This window comes from Triturus cristatus, chromosome 3_2 (genome assembly GCF_964204655.1).
Source record: "Triturus cristatus chromosome 3_2, aTriCri1.1, whole genome shotgun sequence".
In the NCBI taxonomy this organism is placed as follows: domain Eukaryota; kingdom Metazoa; phylum Chordata; class Amphibia; order Caudata; family Salamandridae; genus Triturus; species Triturus cristatus.
This window is the reverse complement of record NC_140584.1, coordinates 203,016,813-203,031,398: the sequence shown is the minus strand read 5'-3', so window position 1 is coordinate 203,031,398 and position 14,586 is coordinate 203,016,813. Positions and strand designations below refer to the sequence as shown.

The 14,586-nt window shown below is 40.9% G+C and overlaps 1 protein-coding gene across 2 annotated transcripts in view; it reads right to left on the bottom strand.

Annotated features, from left to right (window-relative positions):
* Positions 1-2,467: 2,467 nt before the first annotated feature.
* Positions 2,468-14,586, bottom strand: part of SLC12A8 (solute carrier family 12 member 8) — a 454,444-nt gene continuing 442,325 nt past the window's right edge. For both annotated transcript variants that reach the window (XM_085647509.1, XM_085647510.1), the window contains one exon: positions 2,468-4,841. In XM_085647509.1, coding sequence (XP_085503635.1) covers positions 4,676-4,841 — 166 coding nt within the window. In that variant the 3' untranslated portion in view covers positions 2,468-4,675. The remainder of the gene's footprint in view (positions 4,842-14,586) is intronic.

Below are 14,586 nucleotides of genomic sequence, written 5' to 3'. Positions count from 1 at the left end.
TCACAACAATTAAGGGGTAACCGGTGCCATAAATGTTCGGATGTCATTTGGAGACAGTAAATTAAAACGTTTTGTCTGGTGGATATTAACACTCTTAACATAATGTGCATTGAAGGAATGCGCAGGTAGATGGTCGCCACATGGTCAGTGTTGCTGTGAGCTTAGTTAACATTCTTCAGTTAAAAACACTGCATGTTGATGGGATTTCGTCCAAAATATTAACTTATCTTTTACTACATTTCAACCACTTGTTACCAATTTTAATGAAAATACTATCTAGCATTGCACCATGATAAATATATATGATCAAATATGATGGAACACTTTCAATAGGTCCGATTTTTTCTGGATGTAATCCATTAGATCCATTAATCTTACTAGTTTATGATTAATTTATTTTAATGTAAGATTAATCTCATCCTGCTCCAGGGAATGTTTGTTGAATTAATTAACAAAATTGCATTTACATTTTATGTTCAGTGTTCCCATCAGGATGCTGTCAATGACTTATTCAGGTGGTGCAGCGTGTCATGCAGAACTCGATTGGTGGATCTCCCTCAACATCTTACTCTTAAAATATTTTACATGAAAAATTGTGTATGTAAAAACAGTTATAGACTACCACCAAAAGCAATGTTATATTAAATCTGTCTTTGTTCAATTGTTACACATTTAGTAGATCCATTTCTGACCCACCCCACTTCATATTGATATCATCTATATATTTTCGGAAAATATTGTATAGTGTTCCCAGGAGTCAATTTCTTCTGCCCTCTCAAATCAACCAATGAATAGGTTAGCATAATACCCATACCCATACCTTAAAGTTTCCAATACATATAATCGAAAAATTAAAAACAATTTTCAAATGCATGTGTGGCCACCATTTAAATGACTGTACACCCAATGGCGGGTAGATTAAAATGGCAGTGTTTTAGCCCCAATGCATACTTGGCTGGATGTATACAGGTTTGTCACTTCAGTTATCAGCAGACACTCATAAAAACTGTATGTCATGCAAAATGTGTATAAAATAAGATAAAGAAGTAACATTCAATGTTGACAACAATAATAATAAACTTATGAATACATTCCGTTGATTGGACACACTCAGAATCGCCCTACATTTGTTCAATTTTGGTAAAAAAAAAAAAGACTAGAGATGAAGAAATATGGTTGTATTCAATTATGTAGATTCATTCTCATAAATAAAACAAAATGATGACCAATTTCCCAATAATTAACACAATTACATGTGCAAATCAAAAGAGTCAGAATCGTCTTGGTATAAAACATAAGTTTGTTTGGTTATCCTGCACATTCTTTGACATAACCAAGGCCATTTCTAACTAGAACTTAACTTTTGTGCCTGCATTCAACATAACAATGGGCTTATCCTTTTGGATAGTGACATGACTATCTATCTTTTAGGGTCTGTAGAAAGACGATTGATGTTTTATATGTTGCTCCAAGACATCAAATACCTGTACGAATGTTAACTGAAAATCATCTATAAGAACACTAGGTGGAACGTTTGGTACCAGTTGTACTTGGATTTAACGCCACTTGCACTTGTTAGAAAATAAGTCCCGCCTCATTCCAATAGGGTTTTATATTATTAATATTGCGCTGCACATGTCCGAAATTGTCACAAGCATATGCAAATCTTCAATATCACAAGTTATTCATGTTGAGAGTTCTTGTTTATCGTTATGTTGCATATCTGAAAAAAATCTATATATTCAGTTTCAATTTTCTTTTATATATCTATTTTTCTCTGTGCAATGCCACATTGATGTGCAGGGCCCAATAACATTCCTCTGTGTAGGGCAGACATGTATTCACTGGGACTCTGGTAAATAGATTAATAGATGATTTGCTCAATTATGTTGCTGCTGCACTGGTCTTTTGGATCTTTTCGTCATTTCTGGTTAAGGGTCATGAAATTCCTCAAGCTGTACTTTGGTCACATCTGAGTTCTGAGTTGTATACATCTCTGTTTCGTTGTAGGCCAATTTCCTACCTGAATGAACTATCCACAATTAAAAAGAAGATGGATGTTTTTTTTACAAGCTTTCACTTTTCCAGAGAAATTTACTGATTGTTCACCTACGGATGCTGATAGGGATGAGGTCTATATGTGAGTGTTTCCCAGTGACATTTTATCATGTCACTCAAATAGTTAAATACATATTTCTAAATAATTGTGTCAGACCTACTGTGTTTTCTAGTCTTTTTGTGTTTCAGTTATTCTTGAAGGCAAGTCACATAATAATACACAAATTATTGAAATGTATGTGGGTGGGCTCCTCCATTTCAATTCTTCTTATTCATAACACATCAAGCTCCCCGACATTTTGTACGTTATTTGTTTTTTTTCTATGTGAAATCAACATTTTTAGCATTTTATTACATGACTGCTTTAAATTAGCTTCCCAAATAGGCATCAAATCCATTCCTGCAACATTAAGAGAAGGAACAATCATGGTCTTTAATATGCTAGCATTTCAGTATATTTTGGCATTGTAGTAATCTTTTACCATTAGAACAATTATTATTCCAAGTCCATTGCATTACATTGCATTGCATCTATTATTCCAAGCATGTTCCAGTATGATGAATTTCTGTTACAACGTTTCTGAAGTACTTTGAGCTCTAGTGCTGTTTGTGGTGCCAGAAGTTTAAAGATTAGTTGAAGAGTAATTTGCATCTGCTAAATGCTGCCGTGCACCGCTAAATGCAGCGTTATTAAAATAAAGCTGCAAGTGTTTCAAATTACCAAATCTAAAAAAACAGAGGGCAGCATAAGGCTGTATTCAGAATTATTACTGTGCCAATATTCCAAACACAGAAATAAACTATTAGTACACAAACTGCTTTTCACAAGGCACAGAAATAGAAGAAAGATAGTCACAGTAGTGTCCACTATGAGTATACATAGAATACGAAAATGGGCATACATGATCTCAATAAATTTGATCCTTGGACATGAAAGAAATGCTAGACTGCCAATATCAACAAACTATTGCCCTACAAACGGATTACCAAGCTAAGCATTTGTTGAACATGCCCCAGCCATATACAGAAATGAAAGTGTTTTATGGCAACCTTACATGGTAAAAAAAAACTTTTTTCTTTATCAATGTTTATTTACAATGGCTGTAAATTGAAGCAGCACTCAACAATATGATTCTATTCGATCAAAAAGCTGGGAGGGATAAAGAGGCAAAATGTTGAGGTTTGGAAATCACCAGCTCTGAAGTTCTGGCCATTAGAAGTGGGAAGACCATTGGACTCCAGTGTTATTTTTGCACGCTTCTTTATGGCATTGCACCTTATGAAGCCATTACATATTGGCTACAGCAGATTCTTATTTATTTTTGTACTCTCCATGCAAACTTGAAGAAAGTGTCAGACTGGCAGTAAGATCTAGAGGTTCAAAACGTTAAATAAAAATACTAATTAGGACAATAATGTAAAAAATTGTTGGTTTTGTGCACATATCTCTCACTCAATAAGTAATGCTTTCATCACGAGATTTGAAAAATCTTGTATGATGTTGATATTCATTACGGTCCCTCGATTTGCCATTCTTTGCTTCACTTTCAAAATCAGTGTTTAGGGTGCAGTATGAATTAGGATCCTAGAGAAAAATACAACAATGAACTATATTGCAAGGTGACATTACAATTTAGACTGTAAATGCTGGGCTTTACATAAATATTACAAGATGGTGGGTGTCTCCTTTACACTGAAGAGGTATTACATACAAAGTGCAAGTTACATGATATATTCTACGTATATTATGAATGTGCTGTATGGTGTTGTAGTACACCCTCAAGTGACAGAATAACACTGTGCTTTCATAGAGCCTCTATGTCGTGTTGCGTGGACAGAGGGTGAATGGCCTGCAGGGAAGGATGTCCCCATCTCCAAGATGGCGACAATCAAGGTCGGTTGTGGGCGATTTTACATTCATAACTGGTGCTGCATTTGTATGTGTCCACAGCTCAAAGTTATTTGTGTGTGGCTATTTAATGACTAGAGCCCTGCACGGCTTCAGGGGATAGACCTGGAAAAGTCCTGTTTCATTAGTCCTCACACAATTAGGCCTGCCAGTCAGTGTCTTACAATACAATAGGGTTTATAAGGGTGCAGCTGCTTGTCACAGCAAAGAGAAATATTCACAATTCAGCTATGCCTGTTATATCACATTGTTGCCAGTGCAGTGGTCCCAAACGATTGAAACCACTGTCCACCTGGAGCTATGCATTCAGTAAAAAAAAAATCAAAATTCACCAGGCTCAAATTACATATTGTTTTACCAGCATGTGCAAATGTCTTGTTTGCTGAAAAATTGCTATGCACTGGTGCATGTTATTGTAATATGACCGGTGATGTTCACAGATCACTGTATTGCACGCTGCCTTTAATAGTTAACAGTTCACAAAAATCTATTTACGTCACACCATACATTTTATCTTGGCACACGATCGTGTCCAACAAGTGTGCAGCTTGACAATGTTTGTAAACATTAACACATACCAAAAAAGTTTTAAAATAAAAGGCAGAGGTGATAAACGTGTGCGTAATGGAGCGGCCCCCTTGCTTCTCTGGTATTTGGACTCCGACTGTCCACTGGCTACTGAAATGAATGGTTCCAACGTCTCTCTGGCTAGTTAAACTGATTCACTAACTCCTCTGTGCAGATGAAGGAGGAATGGTGGTAGCGGTCTCGGGAGGCGAAATCTGCATTCTCTTCCGTGAGCTGCGTGGTTTCCATGCCAACCGCGGCAAACGAGGGAGTCACACATATCTGCTCCTGGGGGGGAGGCCTCTTCCTGCAACAAGGAAAATTAGAAAGTTTCAGATACCACCGCCTTTTGTTGCGCGCCCATGCGCGCCCTCTAACAGCTGCAGCTCTAAATGTGTCAATAAAAGATTCCCCAAACCCTTGGCATAAGGGCGTCACTGTTTAAAAATGCATAAGGCTCTCGTTCGGCAAGTCCCAATAACACAACAAAGATCAAAGATTCCAATGCAACGGGAAAAAAATAATGAAGAAATATATACTGTCTGATTCGGCTTCCGTGAACGACTGCTAATAAAACTAACCAGTTCTTCCTTTAATCGCCCAGCTGAATAACTTTTAATTCGGCCATCACGTTTTGTATGTGAAAACACAACTTTACAAGTACAACAGAGACCTGTAATCAGTCAGAGCAACGGCACGCAATGTCCTCATTCTCTGTAGACCGTTCTGTTTGGTTGTTAAGGTGATATGAGCTATTGCTGGGCACCTGACTCACTGATACACATTTGTATATCGCCCACCAACCCACTGGCGTGAACTGGCGGCTGTCTCATTAACTGGTAGCCCAACAGGGAGGAATAAACTGTGGTGACCCGGTTTTGCAGGGCAGAAATCTGAAAAGTATTCTGTTGAGGATTAACACTCAGATTTAACACCTGCTCTAGGCAGGTGATAAATGTAAGCGGAGGGCAGGTGCGGGTGAGGGTAGGGTGACCGCCTGGCATGGTGGCAAATTCGGGACAGGACTGTCAACATTTCAGGACAAAGGTTCAAAATTTCAGGACAAAGGTTCAAAATTCACTGACACATCAAAGAAGAGGCCACACCCCACTACTTTATCAGTGCATTTCTTTTACTATTTTCTACATAGCACTATTTATTCACTATGGACTTTATTTGATTGCCTCTTGGTATCCTACATTTAGGTGGCACATTATGTCCTTGTTCAATAGTAAATTAATGCCCTTGAGCACGGTTTCAAGGGCATCTGCCCTACCCAAATTTACCGAATATTTCTTGGAGAGAAAGCAACAGCAACATTTTTGATGATGTTATAGAGTTTTATATGTTGTGTTGTGTGTGTTTTATAAAGCGCATGATCACCGGGGCGGTTCCTTGGTGCTGGGCAGCAGAAAAAGCATACGGCTAGTGATAATTTAATCATAGGCTTGTCGGAGGAGCCAAGTCTTCAATATTTTACGGAAAGGCATGTAATTTGGGGTGGATCTAATTTCTGGGGGAAGAGAGTTCCAAGTTCGAGGGGCCAACACAGCAAATGTAGATCCACCTAATCTCTTCCGTTTGAATGAAGGAATTCTAAGGAATTTCTTCTACCTGGACCTCAGGTTGCAATTGGGTACGTATTTTTTGACTCAAGAGGATAGAAGGCAGGACATTTACCATTTAGGATTTGAAAATGAGACCGCTTGACTTAAAAATCGAGCGTTGTTCCACCAGTAACCAGTGGAGATTTTTCGATAGAGGGGTGATGTGGCAGCATCTAGGCTGTTGACAGCCTTGCTGCCTGATTTTTAACCAGCTGCAATCTTTGATTAAGTCCATTAGGCAGGCTAAAACAGGGAATTGGCATCATGTAATATAATCTAATCTAGAGATTACTAAAGACAGCATAATCTGAATTAGGGCATCAAAAGTAAAGAATTTTCCAATTTTCCAAATTCTTCGTAGTTGAGCGAAACAAGCAGAGGTGATTGTTCCCAGATGGTGTTTCAGAGATAAACTCTTATCAATGATAATTCCAAGGCTCTTGATAGATTTCCTGGGCTCAGGAGGATCGCCCATCGATAGAGGCCAGAAGAAAGACTTCCACAGGTCCTGCTTATTGTGAGTGATGATAATCTTAATCAGAGTTAAAGTTTTAAATAGTTGCTAATCATCCAATCTCTTATGAACAACATAGTGTTCTGCAAGAATTCCATGGATTCAGGAGAATGACTGATGGAGAATAGCAGCTGCAAATCGTCAGAGTACTTATAGACTGTGACTCACTTTCTATGACTGCACCAAGGGACGGGTGTACAAATTTAAAAAATGAGGAAACAGAGAATTTCTGAGGGACTCCACAGGTAAGCTGGACCCTGGGGAATCTTAGAGGGGATAACCGGACGGACTGTGACCGATCCTTTAAAAAAGATGTGACCCAGGCCAAAGCCAAATCTTGGAGGACTGCGGCACTGACACGGCTGACCAAAAACTCATGGTCGACCGTGTAAAAGGCTGCTGACGGATCTAGCAGGACTAACGCTTGTGTAGTGCCTCTGTCAGTCTCCTCTTGAATGTCATCAATGACTGAGAGTATGACTGCTTCTGTTGAATGGGCAGGGCGAAACTTGTCAAAAATTGTAGACTCCTCTAAAAAGGAACAGAGGTGTCTGGCCACGTGTGCCTCCAATACCTTCACCAAAAAAGGTAGTAATGAAATTGGCTGGTAATTTTTCAAGGTGAGGGATCCTCATCCATTTTCTTTTGAAGAGGGACCACAATAGCCTCTTTGAAAGTGTTAGGTAGCGTGCCACGGCTGAGGGAGTGATTGAGTAAAGAGATTGCTATCTCAGGGCAGTGTGAACAAACCATTTTAAGGATTCTAGACAGAGAGATATCATCACGAGAACCCGACCTAACTTTAGAGATTAGGTGCAGAAGGTCATCTTTGCTGATTGCAGGGAATGCAGATAATTTGACAGAGTTGCAATCTTCAGTGACTGTCACATTAACAGTGGGACTGAAGAGGATACTGCCTTTATTATCTTGATCTTCTCTATGAAGAAAATGTTGAGCATATCACATAAGCGTTCTGATGGTCAAATGCAAAGGGTCACCCTATCAGGGTTAGACGACTCAGACACTATATTGAAGATTTCCTAGGACTTATTTGAGGAAGCCATGATTTTAGTACAAAAGAAAGCTATCTTGGCTTGCTTAATTAATCTCTTATTATGTTTCTAAACAGTTAAAAACCTATGGGAAACAGTTTGGGAAACATTAAGGTAAGTGACCTTCTGCTAGTTTAGACAACTTATACAAAAACATCTGGCTCACCTCAACCTCCAGTGGACATTAAACCTACACAAAATTAATGAGGCAGAGCAGATGGTGTGGGTGACAGTCTCACACCTAATGTCAGGATGGGAGGTACCCATAACCTGTCTGTAGTCTCACAACACTAGAGTGTGCATCCGGGACTCTACATTTATATCAGAACTGGAGCCCAATAAAAAAGAATTAAAGAGCAGGATGAAATCAAGATCAGATGGGAGGTCCACGGCAATTAATTCAAATGTTTATTGCTAAGAAAAGGTCAAATAAGGTAAAGAAGATCAAGGTGGAACAATTCCTAAAATCAGACAAGATAGGTCCGCCATCCACATGTTCTGGGAATGCCCGCAATTGCAACAATTTTTGTCAAGTGTGGGTAAGGTTATAAAGGAAGTACTGAGACAGGACTTAGCGGTAAGCGTGGACACAACTGTTATGTATAATAACAGTGGTCCATCTAATATAAATAATAAACAGATGGACTTACTGTTTGTATTAATTATACTTGCTAGACGTGAGGTATGTATTAAATGGATAAGTGCAAATCCTCCAACAGTAAATGAATGGCTGACTTCGGTAAATACAATTAAAAATCTAGCTTTGAACAAAAAGGGAAGAAAGCGGACAACATTTTGGGAGATTTGGGATAGGAATAAACGTTAAACTAGAGAGAATAGATAAGGAAGGGAGGGAAGTCCGATGATTACCTACTGTGCAATGAACGATCTCTGGGTTAGGCACAGTGGAGGAACCATGAGTGACCTCCCTAAAGAATTTCGAGATCACAAGGCTATACTCCACCCCTGGTTAAGAAAGGTTCCGAAGTCCGAGAAGAGGTGAGAAAGATCCAAAATTGGTAAAGTTACGTAAAAGAATCCTTGTCTTCCTATATCTTATCATTGCATAATATGAGGGGGAAAAAAGATAGGTCTGCCATGAGCATTGGAAAGTGTTGCATATCTGGAGAGTTGTCTCAGCAGATAGGAGAGAAATAAAAGAGGCTCTGTCAAGTGGTTGGACAAGTAGCATCCAGCCCCGGACAAACCCTGCTGTGCTTGTGAGGGGTGAGCAGGGGCGAGAACCCTTGCAAGGTTATGCCCTGTGCAAGTGTCCACTCTGTCCATGTCTTAAAATGATTCTGCAGGTGAAAAGATTCCGCTACTTATGTTTGCAGATGACACTCTCATCCTATCCAAGACGCAGACAGGGTTGCAGCGTACATTGAATAGATTTGAGACCTTCTGCAGAGACTATGAGTTGGTTGTCAATGTGGACAAAACAAAATACATGATTTTTCACAAACATAAAACGGTCCAAGGAAAAGTACTCATGAATAAGGTTCAGTTGGAACAATCTGATGTGTTTACATATTTGGGAGTGACTCTGGGCAAAAAGCTACATTGGAAACCACAGATAGACCTGATGACTTTAAAGCATGTCCAATTAGCAGGTGCCCTATTAAAAGAACACAGATTGTTCAAAACAAAACCAGTAAGCCCTGCTCTAACAATCTATAATGCCAAGGTCAGGGCTTCTGTCCTTTATGGAGTGAAGCTCTGGGGTTTTGAAAACGTTTCCTCATTAACTGTAGCCCAGAACAAGTTCATGAGAACCCTAACAGGCCTCCCCCAATCCACTCCCCTTAAACCCCTCTATCTTGATTTAGGCTGCAGAACTCATGAGGATTTGGCACAATTTAGGCCCGTAGCTTACTGGAGAAGGATCTGGACCACCCCTGAGTTGGTCCATTATGCTGATGCATTGAAAGATGTAAAACGGGCTGATACATCGAGTAGTATTCTTTTTAAGTTAAAAAAAAAATGTAAGTTAAAAAGAGTAGTATTCTATGGTTACAAAAAATAAAAATTACTTTGGTGGAGATGGGTTATAGACATTTGTGGGAGAACCCAGAAAGTAACTCATTTCCATCTAAAAAATTTCTCAAGGAAGCATACTGGGCCATGGTGAAACTGAAGTCCATGTCACGTATTATCAACACTTCCCTTTCTGGTGTTTTTATGGAACACAAACATGACACTAGGTTTGAATTTTATTGGGACCTAATACTAAAGCCCCTAGACAGAAAATTGTACCATCAACTAAGGGTCGGCACACTCCCGACAAAATCTTTTATGCAAAACTGGCACAGTCCACCTACTATTAGATGTGAATCCTGCAATATGCAGGACGAAACTCTTGTTCACATCTTATTTGTGTGTCCAGCTTACAAGCGCCCCAGGAAAAAATGGCTTAGGCCTATTTGTGTTAACATGGGCACAATATCATGCACTGATGCATATCGCATACTGAAAACTAACACACATGAATCCATCGTAGTGGGCACAGCCACATTTTTGAGTTGGATGTGGGGGATTCAAACAAAGTGCTTGAAGCAGGAAGGAACACTGAGGGACCTTGTATGTGTTGGAAGAACGGGTAAGCATATTTTATTTTAGTCCACTGGATTTATTATTCTGTATCATATGTAACTAGCCATCAAAGTGAACAGCATATGGACAATGTAGTACTTTAACCTGGAATTTACGAAATCGCTCAATCCTGAGATGTGGAACTGATTGCTGCTATAGAATAGTTTTATTGTTCTTAGAAAAATAATTTACAACTAGAATTTTAAGGTATTTTTATGACTTTTACGATATTAGTCTTTATATAAATGATGCATATTTGCACAATTTTTTTTTAAAGTGTTGTATTGTAATTATATGTGTCTTTTATGATTTTAAGAATCGAAATAAAGACTTGAATTGAATTGATTCTGCAGTTGCGGTATGGACAAACCAGTGATCTGTCTCATTTAAACATGAAGCGAGAGGCAACAAAGTATACATAGTGAGACCTGTACATGAGACAATCAAAAAACAAAAAAGCACACTAAGATAAGTACATCCTTTGCTTGTGTCTCTCTTTTTAATAGTGTTGTTCTTCAGAAAAAAACAAACAAACGCAGCCAACCTGTTTTGCCCAGTCACAGGCTTCCTCAGGTCAGAAATGTATAAAACTGTATTGTAGGCAGATCTGAACAAAACAGCGTCACAAAGGGACAAGCAATGAACCTGAGTACGCTTTTTATACAACTCAAATAAATTATGCCACCAATGTTGCAAAATTATCCGGTTCAACAATTCAGAGTCTAATGAACAACCATCTGGTGATGTATCTGCACGTTGAACGCCTTATGCCGAGCAACTTTACTAAACAAGGCTGAATATGGACGCTGTACCTAAAAACTCAGAATTTTTTAAAACCTTGTTCTTATTACTACTTCCAATCCACGGCGTACTTAATACCATTATCACCCGTGAAGTGTATGGCATAGGGTCAATGTTACATATAATAAATGCTTGCTACATCTAAGGAAGTTGCATCTGTGATAGCATTAATGATGCTTCATATTACTCTGAGCTATTTTGTACTTACTTTCAGGCCTCTAATCCCATACTGGTTTATAGAGTAATGTGTGCAAAAGAAGCCGGTGATGTCATCAGTGAAGTCATAAATGATGTCATAGAACATGTAATTAGTGATGTAATATGTGAGGTCATAAGCAGTGCATGGCGGTGCTGTGCTAACTATAACTGGTAAATTTCTGTGCTTTTTTGAGTTCAAAATATTAATGTTTTCATTAACATAGTCACCTAACTATATAACGTTAATTTAATATTTCTTTTTTCCGTGAGTTTTTAAAGTTAAGAAAAATTATAAAACTGATCTTTTTTTATCACATAACTATAATGTTACTTCAACCTTTGTTTTTTTCAGTGAATTTCTGGGGTTTTATTTTAACGTCAAGTAATATTTTATTACCATAGGTAAAGCCAACCGTGTACAGGCTTTGGTTGTGTGTAGCGGGGGATTATCCACATGGCCTGCAGCAACCCCCCCCACGGGCAGCTAACACCACACTACGCATGGCCAGGGGTTAGGTGACAGGGCTTGAGGTCAGGCCCTTTGACCAACCTATCTGGAGGCAGCCAACCTCACGCTGTGGCCTTTCGCAGCGTGCAGCATCGGGTGGGCCACAGGGGACAAGACTAAGGGGAGAGGGACGTGGACACCCTCTCCCACCCATCCCCCGGGGTAAACTATAAGAGGTGGAACTGCACGGCCCACCTCCCCGAGCTTCATCCAGCCCTGTTACCCCCATCCCCTGGGCCAAATTCAATTAAAAAGGGAAGCAGACGTGTGGTCCCCTCCCTGAGCTTTTTTGGGCCACGAAGACCTCACCCTCTGGGGTCAAATTTAATTAGAAGGGGGAGGGTGGATGGCCCTGCTCCCTGAGCTATAATAGGCCCCTGTGGCCCCATCCCATAGGGCTGAGTAATTAACTGAGACTTTTAGACCCCAGTGATCCCATCCCTTGGGGCTGTGCCATATTTAAAAGTGGAGGAGTCCACATGGTCCCCCTCAACGAGCCTTATTAGGCCCCAGGAACCCCATACCCTGGGCCAAATATAATACAAACGGCGAGAGGGCTGCACGGCCTCTCCTCCCGAGCCTTTTTGGGCCATGGGGACCCCATTCCCCAGGGCCATATATATTTTAAAGGGGAGGGGGCCGTGATGCCCCCCTCCCAGAGCCTCCTTAGGCCTTGTGGACACCACCCCCTCGATATGTATTTATTTTAAAGAGGAGGTGGGTTGCGTGACTCCCTCTCCAAGCCTTCTTGAGCCCTGGGAACCCCATCCCCATAACCAAAATCTAAGGAGAGGGGGCGTGCAGCCCCCCCCCAAGCCTTATGCTCAGGGAGGGGTGCTTTTTTATTGGTTTGGCCTTGGAGGATGGGATCCTCAGGGCCTAAAAGGGTCGGGGAGGGGAGCCCATACCCACTCCCCATTTTTATTATATTTGGCCCTGGGGGATGGGCCAAGAAAAAGGGGGGTCCCACAAAGTAAAATCCCCACTAATTTCCCGAAGTCATTTTTAAGGAGCACTACTAGAAATTAGAAAAGCTGCATGCCTCCCTCCCCTAATAAAAAAAAGCTCAGAGGGAAGGGATCCCGAAGGCCTGAAGTGGTTCAGGGAGGGGGCCCACATGCCCTCTAGCCTTAAAAAGGGCCCTGAGAATGGGGTCCCCAGGGCTCTTTGTGGCTCAGGGAGGAGATCTGTGCACCCCATTCCCTTAATTTATGAAAAGCCTCACGGGATGAGGTCCCTGGGGCCCAAAGTGGCTTGGTGTGGGCTTCACCAATGGGTTGGACTAAGGGCCTGGCGCAGGTCAGGCCCTGCAGCCACACCCCGCTGAGCACAATACCGGCGTAACTACATTAGGCCCCGGGATGGTAGGTCTCTGGGGTCGTACAGGCTCTAGGGAGGGGTGCCGCATGCCCCTTCCCCATAATAAATCAGAACAGGCCCAGGGGATGGGATCTCTGGGCCCTTTTAAGGCCCGAGAGGGGGGGCCACATGCCCCCTCTGTAATAATTATTTTAAAAAGGGTGTCCCGGTTGGACACTGGGACACCCAAAGTAATAAAATACAAAAAGAATAATAAATGAGCGGCAGGAGCCACTCATTTATTATTCACTACTCCTTGAAGGAGCACCCTATATTGCACTGCAAGGGCACTTTAAACTTTTTTTTTTAGCTAATCAATGTCCCGAAAAGTGGCAGGGGCACCACCAAAGACTGTTGCGGGAGAGGGGGGTGCAGGGAGTGCAGCAGCCCCCAAGCAACATTTAGAAAAAAAACAGCAAGTCTCCTAGGTCATTAAATCCATGACCCCAGGAGAACTTTCATATTTTTCAAAAACAGTCATAGCTGGAGCTGTGTGCTCTTCAGCTGGAGTGCAAGGCCCTCTCGTGGTTGTTTTTATGATTGCATTTTTGTGGGCAGAAAAATGTTAAAAGACTCAAAGAAATGTTGGTTTTATTTATTTAAAAAAAAACATGTCTCTGACTCTTTTAATATTTTTATAATGATCACTATTATTAAACATTGCATTGAGTGAATTACTTAAGTATATTTCTGGAGAAAGTTGATATATCTGATATATCTATATATTATCTACTGGCAGTCGCCAGTAGATAGTTATAGTTAGGACCGTGTTTCCATAGGAAATCTCAAAATTCTATTTTGAATAACTTTGGCGCCGGTTGACAAATCCTCGCGAAATTTTCAAAACTAATGGGGCGCTCCGCTCAGCTTCTACCCTGAAAGTCTCGGGGGGATTCGTCAAGCGGGGGCCGAGAAAAAAGGGGGGTCCCAAAACGCGTTTTCCCCATGCATTTTCCCATAGGACCTTTAGTCGAAGGTACAGCCCGAACGGCTGAACAGAATTACTTGAAATTTGGCAAAGAGGTAGTCCTCAGGTCAGGGATGTGCCTTTTGCATATATGGAGTCAATCTGTTCAGTAGTTCCTGAGAAAATTGCAGTTAGAGTACATAAATATCTATAGCCGCGCACCGTGCGCGCACCCTAACGTGCGCGAGAGTAATTCTGATTGGTGGTTACATGTCAGTCAACGTTCGAATCGGTCGAAATCAGGAAGTGTCGGCCGCCTTTTGAAAAAGGAAGGTGGCGAATGTGAAAAGGGGGCAGGGTAGAGCGTTCCTGACCCCCTAGCCTTTGTCAGGGGGTCCCTGAAGGACCCCGAAGGCAGAAAAAACCATTTTAATTTTTTTTTTTTAAATCGCGGGGTGCGCGCACCGTGCACGCACGGTGAAAAACCATAAAAAAAAATATATATTTTTTTTAA